The following is a 26,658-nucleotide window of genomic DNA, read 5'->3' as shown; positions in this document are numbered from 1 at the left end:
TCGTGCTTAGGCAAAAGGTTAGGATTAATGGATACAAATTTGGGTTTGGTTCAATCTTGAGAACATACAAACTAACCTTAGTAAATGATACTTGATTATAGTAGACTATCAGTAGTGCTAGCTATAGCTACTCCAAACATGGATTTATACACTGTTGATATGTATGCAAACTGGCTTGTAATTAATGTCCACGGTACTTGTAAATATCTTGTTGTAGCCGGCTAAACATTTTTTTATTCTGAAAATACTGAATAACACAAGATTGTCACATATGGCATAGCTATGCATTATTGTTGTATTTGCCAGTCAGCCATGAGCTAAGCACCTGCTACATGTGTACCATACAGCTGCCACATGCATGACCACATAAGCACAGCCCTCTGTGAGATCACAAATAGTCTGCAATCTCAGTGATGTTTTGCTTGAGTGCCCAGCAGAATATCTGCAGGCCACCACAATATGATCTTCAGACTATGCAGTCTAGCCTTGCTTTATCCCAGTCATATATTGACTAGATCAGTAAGACTAGAGATTGATTTTTCCTGAGCCGATAGAACTGATCAGAGAGCCAAGCGGAGTCAAGCTACATAGATCATATAGGTACCAAGGCCATAAATGAAGTACATCTCAGATACGTAGCTAGTATGAGGTCGTTTTGAATGGACCAAGTGGTGCTAACAGTTAAGTGTTTCCATACTTACAATCATTGCAACGCACGTTATTGTTGCTACGCAATATAGTACTGTTGCTACGCAATACGTCATCATACCAAAATGGCTACCTTAGATACGAGCTTCATATTAAAACGAGCGGCAGCGAAGAAGCTAGAGCACGTTAAGACGCTAAACTGTTGGGGATCCAACTTGGAAAATGTAAGTAATTATTTTACTAATGTGTATATGGCAAAGAGTAATGTGCGCATACTGACAATCTCCCCACAATGTTTAGTACATACACGCTTTGTGCGCGATCCTAGCCTGTCGGTGTGTACGTAGTGCACACACCATTAGGCCTATGTACGCTATTATGTTACTGTTGACATGCAGATCTTGTTAGTGTTCCCATGAAATCACATGAGCAGTTGGCAGGTAGGTGGTGACAAATTACATATCACTACAGGTTTCTATATTGCTGCACAGTACTTTATTCTTTGCTCGCAGCAACCTGACTTGACTTTTTGTGTGCGTGTGTGTGTTTGTTTTGTATCGATCCTTGCCATACTTGCTTTGACTTTGGTCTTTGTGGTTGCATGTAACCGAGGAATCGTACATATTATTTAACACTTCATCTCATTTGATGGTTTCAAAAAAAAATACAAATTACGGCTCATCGTGCTATGTCTGGTCCATCATAACAGTCCTTGTGCAAGTGATCCCCTAGACTTGTTTTGCAGTTCCACCAGATCCACCCCACTGCCATGGCAGGTCCCCCTTAATTGTACAACAATGTTGCATCTGCTGTAGTAAGTTGCACATTGTCCCGACATTGTGCATGAGTACACACTAGTATAGAGTTGCCATAGTGGAGCTCAATCATTCTCTGTTTTCTGATGATGCAAATTTACTTTTCATGTGCTCACTACATTCCTACATCATGTATTGGTTATCATTCAGTACGGTAGCACTGTATATTAGGGATCATGGAGGTTTGTGCTTTCTTGCCGAACAATATCACCCAAAAAAAAAACAAGGTCCTCATCTTTCCTTTATAATGGCTTAGCAGTATTGGTTAGGCATAGCCAAGCCCATGAATGTCTTAGGAACGACCCTACACCCTTCCAACAAGTTTCTATGAATTTTATTATTTAACAGAACTTTATGCTGAGTGACTAACTAACTGATACCTCCAGCCAAGCATAACTCAACAATGGATAAGGCTAGGGGCTTGATTTCTTTACTGTTTGACATAGCTTCACCCCAAGACGTAACCGCAGTACAATACACGTGTCATGCACTTCCCTTGTCCTCCTTTTCATTTCACTGACAGCGCAAGATTCAATTTGCGATAGAGCATTATGGCTTCCCTGTGGCTGTGTTGACTAGCTATCACGCTTATCTCCCGTATTTTCCGTAGCAACTGGGTTGATTGCAGAGATGCTTCTTGTACTGTTCTTCATTTGTAATGCTGTGTATTGGGTGGAACTGCATAATGGCCACTTCACTTTTCAGTAATTGATTGTAGGGGCGTACATTCAGACGCAAAATTAACTTATTATGTCGTACAAAAAAAAAGCAAGTATTTCTACTTGTATATATTCTATTGCTGTGGGTACTCTTTGTTCATTGCAGGGGGTGGAGGAGGCAATCTTGAATTGGACAGACAACTGAGTGCTACAGAAAGTTAATTACAGTTAGCTGTTCTATTAGGTGTCTCTATAGAATTGATTTAGAGGCGAAGTAAACTATAAGTGTTAATTGGCACCTTTGCTAGTACCTTCAGATTGAAGCTCTTATTGTCCAACTGCTGTCTTGAGAACTGCTCAGCAATATTAATTTTATTGGTGAGGCAAAGGAGCCAACCTGTAACCTGTAGCAACTTTGAATGTTCCAACTGACAACTTGCATTTGGAGACCAACCCACAGCACAACAAACATCCTAAGCTTTTGTAGCAGCTCAGGTAAACAGGAACAAACTCTTAAACCAGTGAAAGTTTTCCATAGTACGTAAACTGACTTAGAAAATCAGGACACCTTGAAAATTCGATTAGCACCAAGGTATCAATACCATGTCTGAGCCATGCATTTTACAAAGCAGCATGCTCTTTTGCAAAGCACGATTGGTAATTTTTGGTATAAAATTTTCAATAGTTGCTTAAAACTATTCACTTTTTAACCACCTGAGATATTCCTGGGCAGGACCCAGAGCCTCACGAGTGGCACTTGGGCTTCTATCCAATCGATTCTGCTCATTCATTCATCTTTTCCAATTTCAAACATGTAATTGGTAATTTGGTATATTAGTACACAAATACAAAATTATGTAGTACATTGTTAATAGTTTCAATTGTAAGCCTTACAGTTGGGTGTTTGTGTTATAACAATTCAGTTAGGGCCCTTCTAAGGTCGTAACCAATTGAATGCGCATGAGTGCTCTATTAGAGTAATTTGTGTGTACTTGTTGGTAGCAACCACTAAGATATATGTAGTCACCATCAGGATATTTGATAAGGAAATATGGTGCTCCATTGACCCAGTGTGAATGCAAAATGACCCATACAACTCATGGCTTCTGCTCCAATTTCTAAGCACTAGTCCAGTTTTGTGACTAACACACATCAAACATAAGCTGATTGGCCCAGTGGTATACTACTGGTAGAGCAATAGATGTCTGGGATGGGCCAGTATGACTCAGAGCCAAAATACTTATCAAAAACCCTGGTCACATAATATAGCTTTGCTTACTTCATGACCTCATTATAAGACCACAACATCATGCTTTTGTTTTCCATAAGGTGTCCGTTGCCTCAGACAGGATTACGTGTGAGGTACAACTTTTGGTAGGCTCACAAAAATTTGGTTTTCACTTACAAAACAAGCTAGTCACTAAATAGCATCACTATGAAGGAATAGTAGATGACTTGACACCTAACATTGTGTTTTAACTATATCACTGTCTTGTACAGGTGCAGGCTCTTCAGCAGTTGGAAAATGTTGAGGTATTAAATTTGAGGTAGGCTATTTATGTTGTTGTTGTTGTTTTTTTCACTGTAATAATCTTTTTTATTGAATTATTTCATTCTACAGTAGCAATAAAATATCTACACTAGAAGATGTAGCTTACTGTAAGTAAACACAGGCCAGTAATACTGGTAGATTATTGCTGGTGTTTCTATGTAGGTAAAAGTTTGCGTGAACTTTTCATCCGTAAGAACAAGATCAGTTCATTTACAGAACTGGAACATCTCAAGCAGTTGCCCAACTTAACTGTGCTGTGGTTAAGTGAGAACCCTTTAGTCACCAGTACAAACTATAGACTACATGTCATTCGAACATTGCCACACTTGAAAAAACTGGACAATAAAGGTTAGGACTACATGCTTATTTATTAGTGCTTTAGCTGATGTTACAGTTATCACTGAAGAGGAAAGAGATCGTGCAAGGACTGAAGTAGTTAGTAGTGAAGAGAAGACTACTAGTGGTACAAATATTGTGACTGCCATTTTGTGCCTACTAAAGGAGCTAAACAAAGAGAACTTATTAACAGTTAGACATGCTATTGACCAACAAATACAAGAAGAGTAAATACCATAGATAGTAGATTATTACCATGGTGTAATCTGACTAGCTTGTAATGCATAACTTATTCCATACGCTAGAGCTGTGTATTTCCCCTGCCAATTCAATTGCATATGTTGAGTTCACCTTTCAAACATCTGTGGGTTTGAAATTTCATGTGCCCCTATAATAAGTCGTATCAACAATGTTTGCTACATAAAAGTTCCGAGTTACTCAAGATTACTGAAAATAAATAAAATTTAATACTAAATATTTGGAATCCTGTAATATATATAAGTGCAAAATAAATATACTGTCTCTAGTGCTATCCAAGTGCTATATAATACACTATGTGGTAGTGTCAGTTTTCAATGCTGTGAGAATGTGCACATGCAAAGTTTAGTTCTAGGAACAGCTTGTTGAATGATAAATAACTAGCTAAAACCAAGAAGACCTAGTTGGACTGCAGCAGAATATCTTGTACAATTTTCACTATGTTATCATCAAACTCCACTATATGAAGGGACGCCTTCAATGTGCCACTATCATTGATGTGATTAGCCATGTAATAACCCTTCCTTGCGATGACTACATCACGGGCAGACAATCCCAGTGATGGACAGATATCATTGTGCCCATCCCCAACATACACTATCTTATCGTACTTGGTCAAGTAGTCAGCTAGAACATCCTTCTTACACAAGTTAGGTGGGCAGTTAGGACAGCTGTGACCTTTTTGATGGTAATACTGAATTGTTAGCATGCCTTTGTCATCAAATGATGCTGGGTTGCTAACGATGTCTTTGAACCAGGTCCCCATTCCATTGGCGTTAAGGATATGATTAATGTTGTAGACATTAGCATCAGAAATAACAATTGAATCTGCCTTGTCTGATTCAGCAATAACATCACAAGCTGTTTTCACAGCAGGGAGGATTTTGACTTGCCCTAATCCACTCTTGATTTGTTCTTCAGTCAGACCACGTGAGTGTAATAGCTTAAACACGCTCTGCATAAAATCAGTCCAACACGTATAGCTGCTGTCCTCGAATGACTGATCAGTTTTCTCCAAGAACCATCCATCTGAGTTGAAATCTATCATGGTACGGTCGAAGTCGAAAGCGAACAGTATTTTCTTTGAATTGGCCATGGAACCCTAATCACCTCACGTATAACAAGTTGTCAAAGAACGAGCAAGAAAACGATTCAAACACCTGCCAGCAACAGAGGTAATGCACACGCTAAGCACACATGCAATTCAGGCCGTTTAGGCATGAAAATGATGAAATATGTTGCGGTTAGGGGCGCGTTGTTATAGCAATAGGGTATTAACAATATGGCGACCACCCTTGGCCATGTTCGGACGGACAGTAAGCTAACAAGTATATATCAGTATGTTATTATGACAGAAACTCTACTCAGGGCAACAAAAAATAGGGGGCAGGAAAAAGGAGGTAGATAAATCGTAAACGTAGTAGGATGAGCTATGATTCCGTTTCCCAAAATACAGGGGGTCGTTATGGAGTTTAACGAGTGGCTACGCATTAGAAATGGATTGAAAAAAGCTGAGGATGAAGCGATGCGTAGAGAAAAGAAAGTTCGTGAGCAGCAAGCCTTGCAGGAGATGTCAAAATCTCTTGTTAAAAACTGGGAGAACACAATTGAGGTGTGCCCTGGGTGTGACTGTATCACCTCATCATTGTAAACTGTATAGGGTCAAAGATTGAAGAAATTAGAAGCAAGAAAGATCAGAGAAGAGAAAGAGGAAGTAAGTGGCAACAATCATTGTATGTCTGGCAATAATCTAACAAAATATTTTGAACCGACAGAAAGTATCTTTGGTTGTTAGCAGCCATTTCTTAACCTATTTCTTGAAACTATGGTTGTTAGATGTGCCATTTCTTGTGATGTCATTGTTAATTACATTCTATAGTTCAAATCTGTAATGCTAGAGTGACCAGACCCCTCCTCTTTTAGTGAAGGGCAGGCACCGCCAGACTAGACAAGGCTAAGGTTGGGCAGAATCATGGGTACATCAGTTCCAACTAAGGCCACTTCAACTAAATCTTTTGTTTCTCGGGCCCGACCGACCCTATATTTTTCAGCATAAAATAATTATGTTAATCACGTGATCACCTTGCAAAGAGTGATAACACCATGAAGGAGTTGCAAATTTATCTTTAAGCTCTCAAAAAGTAAGTAACACTAAATATCTCAACATATAGCTGCCTACTCACAAGTGATACAACAACCGTAATGTAGCTTAGCCACTGTTTGACTCGCAATATCACTCTTCAGCTAGCAAAATAGCCTATTTTTATTTTACCGACCTTTATTTGGCTGAATTTTGCCTGAGAAACAAAAGATTTAGTTGAAGTGGCCTACCTTATACTACCTCCATCTTTTGTTCTTTTAGAAAACACCCTATTGTTCACAATATCTCTATGGTAACTCTAAAACAAACGTCACAAAAATTTAGTAATTACAAACAACATAATCTGATTGGTGTTACCTGTATGCTACAAATTGTAAATGCTAGCCCCTTCCTCTTTTTGTGAAGGGACAGGTGCCACCAGACTAAGCCTTGCCAGTCATGGTCATGCCACTATTTCGCCTATTCCTTTATCTATGATGTTACCAGTTGGCAAGATTGAAGTTCCATAGGCCCAGTTGTGTATTACCACTTTAATTGGCTAGCTGTATGTGTGTTAGCATAGACTTTAGGGGCAAGAAGACATAGAGTCTGGTGAATTCCATAGGTAGAGCTGGTATTCAGTTCAATATAATAGTTACCACATCAATACATATCAACAGTATATAATCAAGTGTTCCTTGGTACTTATATTATTATGAATTGAACTATTGGTGTGGTGTTTGCCAAGTTGGCGGTCACTCTTGATGGCATCAGTTATTCATACTGATTAAACAGTGACTGCTCTATTAGAGAATATGTTGTGCACTGCAAAACAGTTGACTTGTATTATAGGAAGAGAAAGTTAAAGTGGACATTGAAGAGGCCAAGTTTCAGGCCACGAAACGAAAAGAAGCAATAGAGCGAGCAAAAACCTTACTGTACTACCAAACTGACCGAGTCAAAAAGTTTCATGTAAGCAACTAGCTACAATTTTATTGTGTTATAATCAAACTAACTTAAAGGGTGCACTAAAACTCTCAGAGGTGCTAGCTGAACGTCAGCAACAAATCTTAAGGAAGAAGAAAAAAGAAGTCATCCAAAAGAAAATTGATGCAAAATTCCTTGCTATAGAAGCTGAGGTCACTACAGTTTATAACTGATGACATGTATCATGTGTCATCATTTAGGAAAGAGAGCAGGCCATTCTTAGGGACATGGAAGAGGCCGAGAGAGCAATCAAAGCTAAAAATGAAGTCAAAGTTTTTCAAATAAAACAGTTGAGCTGATTAAATCAACATAACAATTTAAACGCACCATCATATCAATTAGGATATCAGAAAAGACCCACACGAAAAGAGAAGAAAGACAAGCTGCTTTGGATGAGCAAAAGAAGATCGAGGAAGAAGTGGTACGATAGATCTTAATTCTTATATGCCATGTCCTAATCTTAGCTATATATAATACGAAATAATTTCAAGTATTTAATTTATTCTACAGAGACAGTACTACCAGCAGAGGAAGGCCATTGCAGAAGAGATGCAGAAACAGAAACACGAATATCGCAGGAACCTCGATCAAACTTTGGCAGAACAAACTGTTAGCAATTCATCCACTAACAGCTTGTATTGTTATTGGTGTTCAAACAGGCCATCAAGGATGCCAGGGAGCGTGAACGACTCTTGGAAGAGAAGGAAATTAAATTGTTTGCAGATGCTAAGAAAGTAATTAGTTTGTGTGTTGAATTAATGTCACGAATCTTTTTTTAGAAAATGATGAAGTTAAGAAAAGACCAAGAAATGGCCATATTTAGGTAGCACTACTTGTTTAATTTGAGGGTCACATTTCACACAATGTTGTTAATAGTAAATTTCAAGGTCAGCAGCTGGTCATGTGTGACAAACTCCAACAGGAACTGCAGAAAGTATGTTCAACTGTACAAGTCACTAGAAAATATACATAAACTTTAGCAACAAGATGATGAAGATGAGAAAATAGCTATGGCCATTGAAGAACGTGAAATGAAGAGACTAGTATGTCAACAGTAACGATACTTTTGATGTGCTTCATCTAACAATTTAACAGGCTGAGGAGAAGAGGAAAGCTGAAGATTTTGTAGCAATGAATGCTGACATCTATAAACATCGAGTGAAAATGGTGAGCTAGCTACCATGTATTGTGAAACCTTAATAACAGACACATTGGGTTCAAGAATTTTTGACCCTTTTAGCTGAGTTTTTAAAAATTTCATCCTCATAAACATTTTTCCTATTGATTTCTACCTACCTGTTATGTGCAATATTTCTGCAATTAGATCAACGAAAATGCAGAGAAGGTGAAGGAGGAAGCTGATAGGGAAAAGCAACTGCTTAAACAACGAGTCCTTGCAGACCAAAAGGTTATAATTATAACTCCTCCACTCTATCCTCATCATATACATATACTGTAGTTCCACGAAAGCCAATTGACAAAACAACAAAAGCAATTTGTCAAGGCTAAAGGATTACAAGAATATCATCTTTTACAAATGGTAGTTGTTACTTTATTACTAACATAATGTATATGACTTGCTATGCAGAAAGATGTTGTTACACGCAAGAACAATGAGTTAGAAGACGAACACGATTACAATTCAAAGAACTTAGAACTCTTGAAGGTTGAGGAAGAACAATTTCAAGAATATGCTAACAAAGTGATCAATGAAGCTAAACAAAGAAAGGCGAACATTAAACCATTAAAGAAGACAGCTCACCCTGGAGCAGGTGCTGGCCATGGGCCAGTGTTTGAAGGCAAAGGAGGGGTACGACCAAGTTACATGGCAAAGGACACTACACACACTGAACTACCAGCATACGGCTCTAGACCCCTTCTCACTAATACTCACAAACGTATGGGCTTCAATTGGTGAAATGTAGACTAAAATTATTATGACAAACATGTCGTGACAACTATTATTTCAGATAAATAACTTCTTCATGTTTCTTCTTGTTCAGAATAGTTCCTGGTTTGTGCTGGGCATCTGGATGATTGCTCAGTTCTGGTGGGCATGTACTCACGGGGCTTTGGATCAGTAGTTGTTTAAGATCGTAGAATAGTGCCGAGTCATCTGGTGTCAGGTAGGTCACTGCCATACCTGTTTTACCAGCTCTACCAGTACGACCAATACGATGAGTATAATCTAAATATAAAATAATCATTACCAGAATGTGGTCATAGTTGTGTACTTACCGTCAATTGTCTTTGCCATATCATAGTTTATAACATAGGATACATCTCTGTATTAAGACATCACTGTTAAAAGATACAATGTAGATAATGGCACTACCTGATGTCTATTCCTCTGCCAGCCACATCAGTGGCCACCAAGATATCTTTGACACCAGTCTTGACACAATCAAGAGCATACTCTCTACAATGTAGAGGTTAGGTAGATAATGTAACAGAATCTTTTCTTACCTCTGTTCCTGGCTTCTTCCACCATGCAAAGCAACTGCACGATACTGTTAAAAATGTACATAAACAAAGAACAATACTTATCCCACAATTTTCTTACCCCTAGTTTATCCAGTGACTTGGCAAGCACTTCAGCACCTTTCTTTTGGTTGACAAAGATCATGATGGGTGGATCAGGACCTGTTTGTAGTAGCTCTATCAATTTCTTTCTCTTCTGCTGCTCTGTGACCATGTACACCAGCTGTTCAGTTCTCTCTGTTGGCTTGCCAATGGAGCCAATGTACACCACAGCAGGTCGTCTAAATGACAGTTCATGAGGCAGACAGACACACGCACGCACGCATGCACACTACCTTAGATATGTCCTGGCAAGTCTCTCTATAGCTGAAGGCATGGTGGCAGTGAACATGACTGTTTGTCGAAACTTGTGCTGTGAGGAGCCAAAGTTGGCCATCATTTTCTGCGGGTCTTCAGCATCATCAGTGTCTGGCTTCATGTTTGACACTGGTAAGAACTCCAAGATCTTCTGCACGTCTGGCTCAAACCCCATGTCTATCATACGGTCAGCCTAAATGTGACAATATTACATGTTACAATACATACACTTCCAAGTACAGAACAGATACTACACTTGCAAGCAAGCACACACACACAGTGTCACACACACAGCACACCTCATCCAACACAACATAGGTACACTGGTTCAACACAAGGTAACTATTCTCCAGTACATCTATCAGACGTCCAGGGGTGGCGATCACAATCTGTAATAAGACAGATCAACTCTTCTTCCTAAGCCTCACTGCACTACACTCACCTCACATCCCTTGTGAAGGTTAAACCCCTGACCCTCTCGAGACATCTACAGAAATACAGTAGTAATTTTGTAATGGAGCCCTCTATATATGGACTAGGAAAAATGTGCCTTTAGTCCTTTGGTTTTAACAAATATGGTTTTGTCTCTATTAATCGGCTTTCCTGTTTATTTTTTTGTTAAATCAGGCAAACACATCTTTCTATGGTATAGCCCAAAATGTGGTCTTAAACTTTCATTTTAGAAAAATTTACTTACTCCACCGATAATCGACACACTTCTGATAGCAAGCGGCTTGGCAAATTTCTGGGTCTCCTCTTCAATTTGCTGAGCAAGTTCTCTGGTCGGAGCTAGGATGACGGCATATGGACCAAGGTCTACCTCCGACTGACGTATTATTTTAGGAAGACTGTTGATCCACACTAACAGTGGAATCACAAATGCAGCTGTCTTTCCACTACCTAGTGATAGAGGCTTGAGTAAACAGACAGCTCGAAAATCTTATTACCACATCAAGTTAAGTCCCAAACATAGTTAAGGTATACTCCATAATAAGCCAACCTCATTATAGTGGCCATGTCCCAAACACAGCTAAGATGTATTTCACAACCTCATTAATAAGACCACTCATAATCAAGCAATACTCAAAAGTAGAACTTTATCACTTAACACTACCTCAATATTGAGGCCATATGTTGGTCCCCATGTAGACAGTCAGAGAAGGCTTCATTGTAGTGATAATTAAAATAAGTACCTAAACATTAAATTAATAAAATATCTACCTGTTTCTGCTACTCCGATAATGTCCCTGTTCTGTAGGCCAATAGGAATAGCTTGACGTTGGATTGGAGTCGGTTCAGTATAACCCAAGCCCTTTATGACTGACAATATTTCTGGCTGCATGTTATAATCAGTCCATTCACGCAAGGGGCTTGGTATACGACCACCCTTTGTGCTGATATTGTAATCTTCTCTGAAGATACGCCAGTCCCTTTCTGACATATCATCCAGTGGCTTTTCCGACCAATGACGATCATCCCAGATCTGTTTACGTTCTTTGTCTTTCTGCTTCTTGCAATTATCACTAAAATATATAATATGTACCACTTTGACACCCCAGATCAAAGGAATATTTCATATATTGCCCTGACCACGATATCCCCCTGTGGTTAGGGTGATATCATGATATAGTCCAAGTATTAGTTCCCTTAGATTCTATATATTATTGAGCTGCTTAAAGCTTTTACATTGTGGGTTTGAGATTAGTATAGTTAGGCTAAGTGTTCTCTTGTAGGAAAAAGTATTGTACAACTCAGTATTGTGTAGTTCAGCAACTAGGCATCGCCAAGAGTCTGTAATAGTATTGTGGACTCTTTGCATCACTAAATAATCATTTTCGCAATGTGGGGATTGTTTTTCTACACAGTAACTTAAGATGGCTCAGATGTTCTCAAGGTCAGTAACTTATACTCTTAATGTACTTACCTTAGTGCCTTAGCTTACTTTAGGCATCCTTAATAATATATGGCTAGAAATAGTACCACCAAAACCACACATTGCTTCTTTAGAAAAGCATCGTATGAATAACATTTTGCGAGTACTATTGCCCACGCTTTAAACCCACAATTGATGTTTAGATAAAAGGGTTTGTCTTTTCACCTATGCTGGAGTGATATTACTTATACCATGGCCACTCAGGATTCACCTATATATATGCCCGTGCTCTCAGGAAAATCCCTCGTAGCCATGGTATAGCTATTACACATACACTGTAATTGTGTGCACAGTGTGTGTGCATGTGTGAGTGTGTGCATGCGGATCCATGCATGCATGTGTGTGTAGGAAAGGGGAGGAGGTTAGATTTTTTTTAAACACTATGTTGGTCAACACCTCCACATGATGACCCCTGAGCAACGGCTATTAGTTTGCTTACTGACAACGATCACAAGTACTATATGTCAAGCCCAGGATGTTGTCTGGTGATATTCCTTGGTAGGGCAGACACCAATCTGGTACCTCTGCAGAGGAATTGCAAGCCTCCCGGGAGTTAAGTTTGTACTTCAAACATGGTGGGCTGTTACAATGACTGTCATGCTGTTGCTCCTATGGGTTCTCTGATTTCCATACAGCTGTACCATTACCATTACCAGGGGTGCACTGACAACATGATAGTCCTTGTCTATCCCAGACATTGTAATGTGAATCCATGTGTGTATGTGCTTAAGTATATGGTGTGTACATGTGTCCTTGACTATGACAAACTTTTCACTCACTCTGCTTTAGCTTTCTGTTCCTCAGTACGTCGTTTCTCCATCATATCGTTATAGAATTGTGACTGCACCTTCTTCTGAGCATTAATGTCAATACCTGCCAACTGGCCACGACCAAAAAACTGCATCTCATGTTTCGCCTTGTACCTAAAAATAACAAGACAGTTGATACATCATATAGTTCATAGTATACATACATAGCAACATTAAGTATGCTATAGAATTATGAATCCTTTAGAGCTCCATTCATTTTACTGGTAAAGTACTAACATTTGGGAAATATTCTATTCCCAAAATACTTCAGGCTTACAGTGGGTTAAAGTCATTAGATGTATCTTCATTTGTATCCCAGTCAAACACAAATTTCTTTTCAGTCCAACGACGCATCTTTCGCCGCCTCTTTTCGGCTCCAAGATATCGTGTCTAGGTTAAGACAGAACATGAAAAAAAGCAGAGATTTCTGTTGCTAGGTGACACCTACTCGAATAGCTTCAACCTCCTTGTTTTTCTCTCGTTGACTCTGAACATCCTACACACAAAGAAATGAGCCACAAATGTACACAAAGCATATCAAGTCATCCACAAAAACAGCTTAAATTACACACTCTACATTCTAACTGTATGGGTAGTGCCTATTATTACGATATATACATTACAAACTGGGGTCCTATGAACATGTACACTATGTCCACTTACTTCTTTCATTTTCTGTCGTTCTTCTCTGCTCTACAATAGTACATTAACACTAATACTGAGTGACCAAGGTGTACATACCACTGTTTGTCTGCTGTTATCCCGTGCATATTTGGATCTGCTGCTCCTTTCATCGTCGATTTTCTTCTTCTGGGCATCCACCTCTTCTTGTCTCTTCTTCAGTGCAAGTTCGGCTCGTTCTTTCTTGCTCAAAAATACTGGCTGTAATAACAATGGCATTTGCTTATGCTTATGGAAAGAATTACCGTAACCATACATCACACATGCACGCACGCACACAACCCCACTTATACATAACAAACATACAACTTTATTGTACACCTATGATCAACTGGTTATCAATATTGAGATTATAGACAGGGTCCACATACATAGCCTTGCTTAGGTGAAATTGTGATCATTTTACACTCTCCTGGCAGGTATACAGTAAGAATGGATAATGTCTGGAAAGTCTGCAAGCAAACTCGGTAAAATTTGTTTATTGTACTGCAATTTATTTGGAATTTTGCAATGGTTGTCCAGATGCTTTTGTAAAGGGTACTCCTCATAATGTAGCCCTTTCATAATCTGCCATCACACCTGGTTTCATGAAGAAAATAAAGGAAATGAGTCAAATCCTTCAAGGGCATGAATCATTTAAGACTGCCAACTGCTGAACCTTTTGCTGTATTGCTCAAATGTCCATGAACTGTTTGTAACAGAACAAATTGTAAGGCTTACCCTTATGGAACAGTAGCTGCACTGGTATGATGCTTTGGGAATCTCAGGAAGACAGCTTGTTGTAAGGCTGTCAAGGCTGTCACATTTGGGATGACAGCTCTCTGCCTAACACCTTGCATCTGATGATGTAGTCTCGCCCTCGCAGACCCATTCTCCGGGGTGGCGCTTATCGATTAGAGATTATAAGCACCCCCTCCGAAAGGAATGCCCATACCATTTTTGTCCGAGAAATCGCCAACTCTGGTGAGTGATAATTGGAGTTTAATACTTACACAAGATTTTACAAAAGGTGACAATTAAACAGTATTTTATCATTTTATGGCTGTGCAGTACAGATTTTACAAAAGCAAAGCTTACCTCAAATCGTCACCTCTTGTGTAGTTATTAAACACTAATTATCACTTGCCAGAGTTGGCGATTTCTCGGACAAAAATGGTATGGGAATTTCACCAGACCCTTTCGGAGGGGGCACTTATAATCTCTAATCGATAAGCGCCACCCCGGAGAATGGGTCTGCGAGGACGAGACTACTGATGATGTAGCAAATTTTAGCTGAATTTAACTGTCAAATGCTGGTTAAAAGGTGTGTGGTGGAACAGTTCCTAAACTTCCACTGAATTACATCATGGTGTAAATCCAACTATAATGGTTCTAGAACTAGAAAAGCCACTTACACACATAGTTCAATATAATATACTCTACGTACGTCTTAATAAATATAAATTATGAGAGAAATTTAAACTTCACATAAAACTATTCAATGGCATTAGAATGTTGATAGTTTAGCTCTATTGCCTGTATAAGTAAACCGTATCTAGATGATTTTCCCATTTGTTATGATGGGGAAAACCCTTGAATTTTCCCATGATTTCATATCCTGTTTGTAGCTGGTATAAAGCTCAATGTACCTGCTCAGTGTTCAAGCTTCACTAATGTAGAGATTACGTGTGGCTTCAATAGGCTATCTATCATGACTACAAATCTGTGTGCTTCTGCACTATGATGTGTTACTAGGAGGTATCTACAGAAGTAGTAGAATATAAAGTACATGATTTGTGCAATGAAGTTGAAAACGATTTACAAAAGTGCATAGAAAAGAGGATACAAACAATTGATGCAGTGAAAGATCTGGCCAAAAAGTTGGATAAACACCACATTAATGTTGCAAGAGCCAAAGTTGTAGGTAGCACAGATAAAATTGTTGGAACTGGAACAGCAGCAGCCTTTGGAGGATCTGCACTTTTCACGATTACTGTTGGCATAGCTCCTTTCACAGGAGGATTAAACCTTGCAGGGGCTGTTGTTGTTGGAGGTACAGCACTTGCCGCCCTTGGAGGTGCTGCAGTAGCAGGTAGGCATTAACTATCAACTGCTAATACTCATCAGCATTGAAACTGGGTCACTACTACTAACTCAGATAGCAATCCAGGTCAGACCTGGGTTTAACCCAAGGTGTGACCCGGATAGTGCATGAGTACAAGGGTAGCTATATGAAAACTAAACAAGTAAGGTCTATAATTAATGATAACAGTCAGTGGTCATGGTTTCACATACATTTGCAGATAGCAAGATACATGTACGTGTCCTGCAAGTGGGTGTGGCTTTGCACATGCCTACAGACTCCAACCATTGATCCTTACACCTCTTCAACACACTATACTTCGATATCAAAATAGGTATGGCTCATGAAAGCTGGCCTACTACAAGACTAGTCTCATACAATAACAATCGATTAGTGGGCGTAGCTCCACATAAGCCTACAGGCAGCTATGGGCATGAATTTATGCGATAAATGGGTGTGGTGTATGTATGGCTACTAGTCATCCTGATAAGTGGGTGTGGCTCACAAAAGAAGTTGGGTTGCATCAGGACTTGACTAAGACGAGTTTATACACTTTTGTATCGTCCAACTAATTAATTTGCTTCACACATTATCCAATCCAGGTCAGATCCAGATAATCTACTAAACAGGTCAGACCCAGATGACCCTGACAAAATGTGACCTGATTTTGACCAAACCCAGTTTTGATGTTTTAGGGTCAAACACAAACCTAATAATTGAATACAGAAAGCATTAATATCCTATCAGATCGTTGTTGTGGGTGTACATGAATCCTGTAAGGAATTTGATACACACTCGCTACCACAAATGTGTAACAAACATACAGGTGCGCACCAAATTAATGATGAAGTACTTATTGCCAAAATAAATAACATTAATCATTTTAAAGTTATGTAAGAAAAATTGCCTGAAATATTGTGAACTGTTTGTGAAGCTTCGCAAACAGTTCATCATGAACTGCTTGCAAAGATTTATTAATTGCTCACAAAAGCTTCATGACCTGAGAAGGTTTGCTGAAATTAGCAAACTGTTCATGAAGAATCTTCACAAGCTTTTTTTTTTGCTAAGTACTGTACATATGGTACTGCCCAAGCACAACATCGCACTTGCTCGCACACACAATTTGCTCGACATTTTAAAAATTGCTAATTAAGGGGCGTGGCAACTGTTTCGCTCACGAGAATCGTGAGCAAAACAGTTGCCATGCCCCTTTATTAGCAATTTTAAATCTCGAGCAAAATTGCATGTACGAGCAAGTGCAACGTTGTGCTTGGGCAGTACCATACATACAGTACAAGGCCTTAATCAATTACTTTTAATAGATTAGAAATAACCAGGCTATGTAGCTAGCTAGACATCCACTGTGTGATTGATTGCAAATCTTTAGGAGCTGGCATTGTGAAGGTGTGCTTGAAAAATTGAGTGTCCAACACGCAGAAGAAGCTGTAGAAATTGACAAGAGTTACTGCCAAAACTTCAAAAACTCATGGTCAAAACTGGAAAATGCTGTAAACAAATTTAAAGATTCCTTGGAGTCGTATCAAGTAACTACAAAACAGATTTTTGGAGTTGTGTGGAAATCTTTTACAAAGCTGGAAGATATATCAGCAAAGCTACAACTTTTCTTGGCTATGGTACTCCAATGATATCAAAAGTGGAAGACCTAGCATGGAAGTTTGTAAACAAAGGGTTTGGCATTACTGCTGGAGGCTCTATAGTTGGCATATTGGTACTCCCTTTTGACTTTTATATTCTTATCAAAAATGCCAGAAAACTGTTTGAAACGAACCATCACAGACAGGAAATAAGCTAAGATCACAAGCAGATGATTTACGAAATGAAATTACCTCTATGAAAAGCCTACGTGGCGTCCTTAACTGAGATGACTTTCTGTACTGCTGGCTGAACAGTTGCAATAATTATGTTGTTTATTCTTGTATGCAACTTAGTTTTAATATGAACATTTTTAGCTTGTATGTTTACTCTCATGCACACATTACTTACATCAGGCATTATAAATCTGTAAAGTGCCAGTATGACTGTACTATTAAAGTATACTGACTATAAGCAAAATATTATGTACTATGTACCTGGGACACAAAGCTATACATGTAGGAATCTAAAAGAAGCCAATGACACACACACACACACACACACACACACACACACACACACACACACACACACACACACACACACACACACACACACACACACACACACACACACACACACAGCTACATACAACCCTGTACTTTAGCCTGAGCTTGCGCCTCTGCTTCTTTCTTAGCTATCATATCCTCTAAAGACAATGGCTGCCTTTTTGGTAATGGAGGAGCATCTTCCTCCATCTGTTCCTCTTCATCGGGTGGTACTGGAGCAGCCCTGGAGTGGAGCAAGGAAATGAAATAAAGTTAGTTTGCCAGTTATGGGGCTCAAATGAAGGGTGCTACTATACAGAAAAACAGTTTACACGTTGTAATCAAATGTCATACAGTATGTCAGCAGAAAAGGTTGGTCTCACATTATTATACTGATTGCATAACCACACCTACCAATAACTAAAAATCCTAACCTCTTGTCCCATTCACAAGCTACAAACATTATATTATATCCATGGAATACAGGATACGAGGTCTACAATCAATGAAATATCATTGCCAAAGAGCACACGGTGAGGGTTATATATAAACAAGAGTTCATAATATAGTAGAGTACCTCTCTACTATATTATGAACTCTTGCATAAAGTCACAGGATTTATGATGATGCATAAATCAACTACAGCAGTAAATGCCAACAGTGTTTTGTACATCGCCTATCTATTGTACACTTTTTATCACAGTATGATAAATTATCACAATATATGAACCAGCATGAAGCCATGGTAAAAAATTACTAACAAATGTAATTCTATATGAAAAGTAGCAATACAACACTACATAATCCCACCTAACTCACTGGAAGTCTATTAAAGAAAGTAAGTTTTGTTGTGCTATGCTTTCCAGTAAACTTTGCGTAAAAAGTGCTACAACGTTAAGTGTCACGATAATATATCACAATCACGATATAAAAGTTCATCACAATACACAAAATTTTCATATTGTACATCGTTAAAATGGCCAACTCACTTCTCTGAGGTCTTTGTACCAGGAATACGTGACCTATCCCAGTCTCTCCTAGGGCTCCTACTGCGAGACCTGCCTCTCTCCCTTCTTCTGGGACTCCTACTACGTGATCTATCTCTGTTTCTTCTTGGGCTACGGCTTCGTGAACGGTCCCTGGGTTTTCTTGGACTCCTACTACGAGATCTGTCCTTGTTCCTCCTTGGACTCCTGCTGCGTGATCTCTGACGAGCTCGTGAACGTCCATGACGTCGGTCAGGCGATCTCTCCCGGGACCGGTCTCTTTTCCTTCTGGAGGGTGATTTATCACGTGATCTTTCAGGAGAACGTTCTTTAGATTTGTCTCTAGATCTTTCTGTGCGTTCTTTTGACCGATCCCGTGTCTTCTCTGAGTCCTTCTTCTTACTCTTATCGCCACTTCCCATTGTTATCACTGTACTGCGACAAGAGTCAACGTATTCTAATTAATACTCAGTGTTTCTAATTAGCGCCCATCAAGATTAAACCAATGAGACACAGGTTACGCAGCTAACAAGTGAGCAAGTGTGGATGCACTCTCAATTTTTATATATTTTATATACACAGACATGTTGTATACAGCGATACTGGTATCCATGCTCCTAGCTATTCAAATTGTACCAAGTCTGGAATCAGTTGGTGACTACTCGTTGGATTATCGTTACTGTTTGTCAAACTGCCTACAAAAGAGTTGCTCAGATGTATCCCCAATACGTGCGACATTGCCATGGCACTTGCATGTTTTTCTATGGACGTGTTCCGATGATTGTCGTTACACTTGTATGCACGAGGTGACTACAGAGGATGTCAAACTAGGGAGACCTATCAGACAGTTTTATGGCAAGGTGATCTATGAGAAGTTTGAGAACTTTATAATTGTTGTACCTTCCTAACTAATTACTGTTCTAATTGAGGTTCTAATGTGTTGGTGACTGGGTAATTAAATGAACAGCACAGTAGTATAACCCACCTGTTATTAATTAATATTGGTGAATGATTATACCTCCCAGAGATGAAGAGACCTGGGTACTATGATGATATGGCCCTCAAGCCTTGTTTATGGTAGGGATGCCCCCCGACCACCCAGATAGCTACCGGTACTATCTAGTTAAATACCTGTGAATTAAGCCAGTCAGGGAATAGCCCTCCAATAGTAAACTCTCTTTGTGTTGCATGGTTGATTGAATTGTGATCATCTAAGGAAATCACTGAGTTCTTTATGTGTTCCTGTTAATAGTTCCATAATATATTATCAAGAGTGAATTAAGAGTTACCATATTTACTCTTGTTATTATTAATCATACAACAATGATAGGAAAAAGTTGGTTCATTATAATACCCATTATGTACTAAACTACTGACCAAATGTACAGTACATATTGTGATGGATTGTTATACAACAATCACAGTGCAGTAGTGTTTTGACTTGTGATGAGGATTTCCTGCGGTGCTATGTGGAATGGATAACAACATCCCAGGGTTTATATGCTGTGTGATACCAGTCTCACAATGTTGCAATTCTTGGCAGTAGTAATAATTACAAATCAATGTCTAGCAAAATGATTTTAGTTGTTATTGGTGGTTATATTGAGTGCTGTGTTGTTTTTGTAGTGGCCATTTGTTCGGTTGCTAGGTATACAGGAACCAGCGTCAGTGTTGTTCTCCGTCCTGAACTTAGTAACTCACCTGCATAGCTTCTCTAAGTTTCATCAAAATGCTCCAGGTGATTATCCTTTCCTTTGGATTGTCCGACTTTGTCCTTTGGTATGTAGTGTGTGTGCATGCGTGCGTGCACGTGTGTGTGTGCGTGTGTGTGTGTGTGTGTGTGTGTGTGTTTCCTAAATGTTTGTTATTACCATGTTGATACCATGTACCTGTACATCAAAGCTTATTGCAGGTCTTCTATATTACCACTTTTGTGGATATTTGCAGGAAGTCATTGCTAGGCCACAGTTGTGCGATTAAGACAAGTGTAAAGAAAATTCCTAATTTTTCCTGACACTCGTTTGTTGACTTTTTATAACAAAATTCAACTTTAACTTCAGAAGGAAAACACCACATCAGAAGGACAACCTATGAGGAAAACAAAACAACATTCAGCCCTATACATATTATTAGTTTTTGGCTCGTTACACAGCTCTACATGATATGGAGAACAATATATAAAGCTAGCAGCCTAGAACTAATATGACTATTATAATGTTTGGAGGTGTGGTGCAAATGATTCTGTTTTACACTTATGTGGCTGACAGTACACAATGAAGCTAGTTTGTATTGCAAGCTACTCACCTTATGCATTTGAATGACCTTATTTTATCACTATTAGCACCCCAAACACAGGTGCATCGATCATTGACTTACTTCTTTGTGTCCCATTTCTGTTTGACATGTCTAACACCTGCTTAGTGAGGTCACAAATTTTTAGAGTGCACCTGACTTAATTTTACTGTATTGTATCAATAGTTAACTCTGTTTTAACTCATGGTTGTGTTTTATCCTCATTATTCAAACATTCAAATTAGAGATCAATGTATAGGTCCTTAGCACATTTTTGTGAGTGACATTTTTTTTGTCCCACTGTCCATGTAATAATTATGTTGCCCTCAGATTGCAAGTAACACGTGGGTGTGGTCTGTAGTATTTCACAGCAGGGACACACGCTGGACTGAAGTGAGTAATGAGTGTATGTACTAACTAGATGTATTGATGTATGGTGCTATATGTGCAATACCCAACACCATCCAATCAGATCATATAAGCACTATTTGAAAATACACAAAAATGTAATTTGTAGTAAAGTACAGGAATGCTCACTGACTACTCATCCAAATATTCCTGACAACCAGATCAAATAACTTAATAATATTTTATGTTTATGATCCTACTGTTTCTCAGAATACATAAGCACCCCTGTGCTAATGTTATCATTTATGATCCTACTGTTTCTCAGAATACATAAGCACCCCTGTGCTAATGTTATCATTTATGATCCTACTGTTCCTCAGAATACATTAACACACCATATCACCAAGAATATCACCTATTCTCCATTTGATATTCACAGCTTCCTGTAATCAGTTATCTATTATGTGTTATAATAACTTGTGGTTCAATTGGTAATGGTCTGTGAATTAAGATGTTTTGTGCCTTTCAGTATTAGAGACCTAGCATTACTGTGCTGTTTCAGCTATTTTACTTTAGGCATTTCAACAATTAAAGCCACACTTGTTGCTAAGTAGTTTACTTGGGACATGTTCAATATGTGTCATCTAAGTGTCAGTTGCGTATAGTAACAGCAAAGATTTTGATACTAAAATATGTGTGTATAGTAACTAGATACAGGCTACAAATGGTTTAATTTATGAACTAGCCAGTTGCTTTTTGATTTGGCCAAGTTATTTTCTGATCTGTGGTTTCTAACTTCCTTATGTCATGCATAGTGACTAGTTGTGTTACTGTAATACTGCAACCTGTGTAATGTCATGCCATGCCACAGAGAGACAACTCTCAGAGTAGTGTGTGTATGTGTGTGCACATTTGTGTGTGTGTGTGTGTGTGTGTGTGTGTGTGTGTGTGCGCGCGCGCGTACACGCACGTGTGTACATGCCAGTAATGCACATATAAACAACTGATGGATGTGATGGTGAAGATTTTACCAATATACTCTACCACACTATGAATGAGAAAGTTGTCGTGCATTGCAACTCTGTGTAGACTATTGTGGTCCTCCTATAGTGGCGATGAATGGTATTGTTCCTGCTGCTACACAGAGGAGGTAGGACATGACGTCACAATAATTGTGTGACGTATGCATACTGTACATTTTTCCATAGGGTTTAGTTCTAGTAAACCGTGAAGATTATTGTTGTATTATTGTCAGAAATAGTAATTCAATAGTGAAGAAGTCGTTTCATCCCGCTAAGCCCCAGCGATATTACAGCAAATTTTGTAATAGAGCGTAATTTAGAATAAATTCTGATCTTTGTTTCAGGTACCTGTGTTTTTGTTCGCTATATTCTTAGTTGTTAGTAGTAAATGCAATCGACTTCAGCATCTACAATGATGCAAGTAGCTGATACATTAGGTTTTTCATCTCGTAATTAGTATAGGTAATCACACACATTTGAGTGCAATTTTAGCTGTTATGAGTACAATTATTCCATAATTGCACGAAAATGTGTGTGATTGCCTACTAATCACATAGTGACCACCCTTCATGGTTTGTATGTAGTACACATCTATCCAGTTCTATGTGGCCATTAACTTCTACCAGGTGATTGCATTATCCTTCTTTGTATTACATCATTTGTTGTTGCACTTAAAAGGCTTCTGTTATTCTGCTATTTTATTGGCTACTTTACAGTGCAATTACAGAAACAAGGCCATGCGATTTGGAAGCCGAGTGAAATTTACCATTTCCAATACAACACTCGTGGTATTTATCCCTAATTTCACTGCTATACCCATGCTATTCCCAATTAATACCATACTTGCTGCATATACATATGCTGTGCATTAGCGTTGATGTACGCAATTTGTCACTATGTACTAAACATGCGTCAACACTAATTGGCACTACATTGTTAACATAAATTCTAGCCAATGAAATTGCAATTACAACTTTTTCACTGCTACCAGTGAAATACGGGATAAATTGCACTGCTACTATTGAGACTTTTGTATGGGCACTGAAACAGGTATGGTATTATCATTGGAATTCAAATTATGCAAAATTGGCTGCTCCATACCTGAGGTATAATGGTGCTTGTAGTGTGTAATTGAGTGAGAATATTTCATGTCTTCTCCCCCATCTGTTGTTGTGTTACAGAGGCTGGATTATTTCTCTGGAACACTCTTGGTGGTCTACATGATGATACTCCAGTTTGTAAGGTGTGTATGTGTGGTGTGGTATGTGTGGTGTGGTATGTGTGCGTGCATTTGTATTGCTTATGGTGTAGTGTAGTGTGTGTGTACACATGTAAGTGCGTGTGTAGAGTAGTGTGTGTGTAGAGTAGTGTGTGATGCAGCTACATCATATCATACAAATATTATTTATTATTACAGAATTACTGGTCCTTCTGCTAGACCATGGTAAGGTAGGTCACCAATACCAGTAGACCATTATCATCTCTTTGTGTCCACCTCTCCCTCAGGCAGTACATCTATGCTACTATCATACTACTACTATACTGCACACATATTGGATACCTGTCCTTAGTACACTTTGACTATGGTTACAATATGGCAGTGAATGTGGTAGCAGGTACGTGTGTGTTACATGACGTCCACTGCATAAACAGTACTCATGAATCACAATGTGGTGGAGTGAGTTGAGTAGCATTCTAAGTACTGGTAATTTGAAACTTCCCATGTAGGCCTTGTAGTACACAGGCTGGGTGCTTGTAATAGGCAAATATATCTATTTCACAAATGTTGTTGGGTTGATCACTATAGCAATAGCTGGTATTTTGTTAAGTATTTACTTGGAGATAAGCCACACTGATGGCAGTTTCCAGTGTGTAAGTGAAACTCTAACAGTAATAATAATGAAGTGTATTACTGCATCATGTGATGTAATCATAGTTCACCATGTCATTACTGAGCCTCTGACCATATCACTTTCTGGGAACCAAATATCACTTACATTAAAGCAGATTATTTATTGTATGGTCTGTAAGAACCTCAGAAAGTACCCTTTATGGAGTGGTTAAGGACCAATTTCCAAATAATCTCAGTGTCAACAAATCCATTTTTATCAGACATATACATATCTGATGCATTTTCACCATTAAAATAGTTTTGTTTTCAAACATGGTAACTTATTCTACTACTGATAATATATGGGTATATCCGGTAGCAATATTCACTACATCATACTAATGTCAATGATGGATAGATGGAACACCACTCATCCATAATAACCAATTTCCTTCTTTCCTTCCTGTTTGTGCTTCTGTGTGTGTTTATGTATGTGTGAATTGAGAAACTCAGTCAGTCAGTGGCTATAGCATCATTTGGTAATCACAACGCTCCAGGTTCTGTGCATCAGTCAGTTACTGTTGTTGTTTCCTTGAGCTAGTCATATAATGGGACAGGGTGTCAACTGGGAAAGCAAATTCCCTGTCTTAGCTTAGCAGTGTCAAGGTCATTATGGAACTTCTGGTTCCATGACCTCTATCCATGAGATTTGACATCGTATTACATGAACCTTATGCCTTGTGAAGTGAGTGAACCAGCATCAGGGTACATGTGCACAAGTCAGGTACTATAGTTGGTCCAGGCAAATCCTCCTGGGGGCAGAACTAGTAATAGTTTTGCACAGCTGACAAGGTTTTACAATTTTGTTTTGCTTTGTGTGTAGTGTGTCTAGTTACACACAACCATGATACGTATGTTCTGGTAGTTTAATCCATAAAGTTTCTGAAAACCTCCTTTAATCACTATACAAATTTTTGTATTTTGTTGCTAGGAGGCTTTTGTACAGCAGTCTGGTCAATCTGGTGTATTAAGGTACAGCCACATTCTGTCCACTAAATATGGTGCTATTAAATTATAACACACTCATGCTTTGTATCAGCACAACAGGGTTACTTTGATACCACTTTGATTTCCTTACAGAATTACAGAGAGAGACGGTATTTGTGGAAATGTATGGTCTCTGTTGTGTGTAACTCACTGTTCATCTTATTGGAGGTTAGTAGCTATCATTATCTATCCTTCATCTGTTGCCCTTAGTTACTGGATTTCCCACCGTTTCTATGGACATTTGATGCCCACTCCCTTTGGCACATGAGCACAATTCCACTGCCATACTTGTGGTATGGGTGAGTAGGGATAGTGTCAATGTATCCTGTATAATGTATCTTTTGTACATAGATTTTTACTAGATGATGCTTTGTTTGGTAGAGTCAAAACACTAAAGGCAATATAGATTATAGTTTAGGGTAAGTAGCACATGCTAACCGTACAAGTGCAAAGTGTTTATGTATTCATCATAGCTAATGAATTACCATTACTAATTTGTCTTAATTAGGTGTTCCAGTAGTACTACAGTGTATCTGGATTCTCAACAGATGTTCATTATTAAAATCCACATTGACATACAAAATATACAAGAGATGACATTTTGTCGTATATACATGGAATAATAAAAATCTATTTTGCTCTTTGTACATTCTTTTCAAAGTTTTGGCGACCTACAACATTTCCAGGAGGGATGTAGTTAGCTACGACAAAGGTTTGTCCATCATTAGTCGTCGCTTTACCAACTCCGACTTGTGTTGTTTCTACCCAGACTAGCTGTGTGAAGTGACCAGTGCCAGAGGCAAATCCAGGATTATTGAAATTGTACTGGTTTATCTCGTTGTACCACATGTCAGTGGCTCCTTGCCCAGTGAGTTCTTTACCGGATGCCCACGCGAGGTTTTGTCCCATTCCTTCATGGTCTCCGTGCTGGAGTGCCTTCTGTTTGGCTAAGTGGTTGGCCCATCTTTGAGCAGCTGTTGCAGCACTGCTATTCCAGCGCAGTGAAGGAGCGTTGTGCTTAGCGCGGTATCGATTGTGTGCTGATATCAAATCACGTGCAAACTGGTCCTGACCTGTGATGGACGATATTATTCAGTAACGAAATGTATCACTCATCAGCACCTTCACAGTGACCACACACACAATCAACACTTACCTTTTCCGAAGCAACATCCCATTATTGTATAGTGGTGAGAGGAGGTGGTTCAGTATAGCTAGTTTCGGTGCTCTCAACTGCGCAAAGAATAATTTTTCGCTCTATTTATTGCTGACAGTTTGGTGTCCTGAAGCCATAATGTGCTAATCAATGAATGACCTAAGATTTCTGCTTCAC

At 38.9% G+C, this 26,658-nt stretch overlaps 6 protein-coding genes across 7 annotated transcripts; 3 read left to right on the top strand and 3 right to left on the bottom strand.

Annotated features, from left to right (window-relative positions):
- The first annotated feature begins 756 nt into the window (after positions 1-756).
- On the top strand, positions 757-4,369 carry LOC136248993 (cilia- and flagella-associated protein 410-like). Its single transcript, XM_066040871.1, has 5 exons — positions 757-872; positions 3,623-3,669; positions 3,744-3,781; positions 3,837-4,022; positions 4,069-4,369. The coding sequence occupies exons 1-5, from the start codon at positions 774-776 to the stop codon at positions 4,239-4,241; spliced, it is 543 nt and encodes a 180-aa protein (XP_065896943.1). The 5' UTR covers positions 757-773; the 3' UTR covers positions 4,242-4,369.
- An 85-nt stretch (positions 4,370-4,454) lies between these two features.
- Positions 4,455-5,497, bottom strand: LOC136248992 (pyridoxal phosphate phosphatase PHOSPHO2-like). Its single transcript, XM_066040870.1, has one exon. The coding sequence runs from the start codon at positions 5,362-5,364 to the stop codon at positions 4,669-4,671; it is 696 nt and encodes a 231-aa protein (XP_065896942.1). The 5' UTR covers positions 5,365-5,497; the 3' UTR covers positions 4,455-4,668.
- A 20-nt stretch (positions 5,498-5,517) lies between these two features.
- LOC136248990 (cilia- and flagella- associated protein 210-like) lies at positions 5,518-9,326 on the top strand. Its single transcript, XM_066040867.1, has 17 exons — positions 5,518-5,584; positions 5,637-5,668; positions 5,725-5,880; positions 5,929-5,982; positions 7,201-7,320; positions 7,371-7,487; positions 7,536-7,624; positions 7,678-7,756; positions 7,846-7,944; positions 7,995-8,069; positions 8,115-8,158; positions 8,212-8,269; positions 8,316-8,378; positions 8,431-8,502; positions 8,660-8,743; positions 8,795-8,875; positions 8,924-9,326. The coding sequence occupies exons 1-17, from the start codon at positions 5,551-5,553 to the stop codon at positions 9,251-9,253; spliced, it is 1,587 nt and encodes a 528-aa protein (XP_065896939.1). The 5' UTR covers positions 5,518-5,550; the 3' UTR covers positions 9,254-9,326.
- On the bottom strand, positions 9,251-19,286 carry LOC136248989 (probable ATP-dependent RNA helicase DDX23). Its single transcript, XM_066040866.1, has 17 exons — positions 18,789-19,286; positions 17,914-18,043; positions 13,657-13,797; positions 13,579-13,608; positions 13,364-13,411; positions 13,193-13,305; positions 12,886-13,029; positions 11,395-11,696; positions 10,871-11,073; positions 10,616-10,660; positions 10,473-10,562; positions 10,152-10,366; positions 9,899-10,097; positions 9,802-9,845; positions 9,671-9,754; positions 9,574-9,620; positions 9,251-9,523 (listed from the first exon to the last, which is right to left on the bottom strand). Exons 1-17 carry the CDS (start codon positions 19,205-19,207, stop codon positions 9,297-9,299), a joined length of 2,481 nt encoding a protein of 826 aa, XP_065896938.1. The 5' UTR covers positions 19,208-19,286; the 3' UTR covers positions 9,251-9,296.
- Positions 19,245-26,004, top strand: LOC136248991 (post-GPI attachment to proteins factor 3-like). Of its 2 annotated transcripts, none has more exons than XR_010697968.1 (12): positions 19,245-19,317; positions 19,368-19,645; positions 20,412-20,564; positions 21,408-21,470; positions 23,629-23,690; positions 23,865-23,891; positions 23,954-24,063; positions 25,270-25,310; positions 25,419-25,493; positions 25,536-25,618; positions 25,677-25,744; positions 25,834-26,004. XR_010697968.1 is itself a non-coding variant. In XM_066040868.1 (12 exons), exons 2-11 carry the CDS (start codon positions 19,370-19,372, stop codon positions 25,729-25,731), a joined length of 951 nt encoding a protein of 316 aa, XP_065896940.1. In that variant the 5' UTR covers positions 19,245-19,317; positions 19,368-19,369; the 3' UTR covers positions 25,732-25,744; positions 25,834-26,004. The 2 variants fall into 2 exon arrangements, 1 of the variants encoding a protein (XP_065896940.1); XM_066040868.1 differs by having other exon boundaries at positions 25,536-25,624.
- LOC136251719 (Golgi-associated plant pathogenesis-related protein 1-like) lies at positions 25,956-26,503 on the bottom strand. The gene is made up of 2 exons (XM_066044149.1): positions 26,482-26,503; positions 25,956-26,398 (listed from the first exon to the last, which is right to left on the bottom strand). Exons 1-2 carry the CDS (start codon positions 26,501-26,503, stop codon positions 25,956-25,958), a joined length of 465 nt encoding a protein of 154 aa, XP_065900221.1.
- Positions 26,504-26,658: the final 155 nt, after the last annotated feature.

This window comes from Dysidea avara, chromosome 3 (genome assembly GCF_963678975.1).
Source record: "Dysidea avara chromosome 3, odDysAvar1.4, whole genome shotgun sequence".
Taxonomy (NCBI): domain Eukaryota; kingdom Metazoa; phylum Porifera; class Demospongiae; order Dictyoceratida; family Dysideidae; genus Dysidea; species Dysidea avara.
Note: the sequence above shows the minus strand (reverse complement) of the source record. Positions and strands in the feature narration are given on the sequence as shown.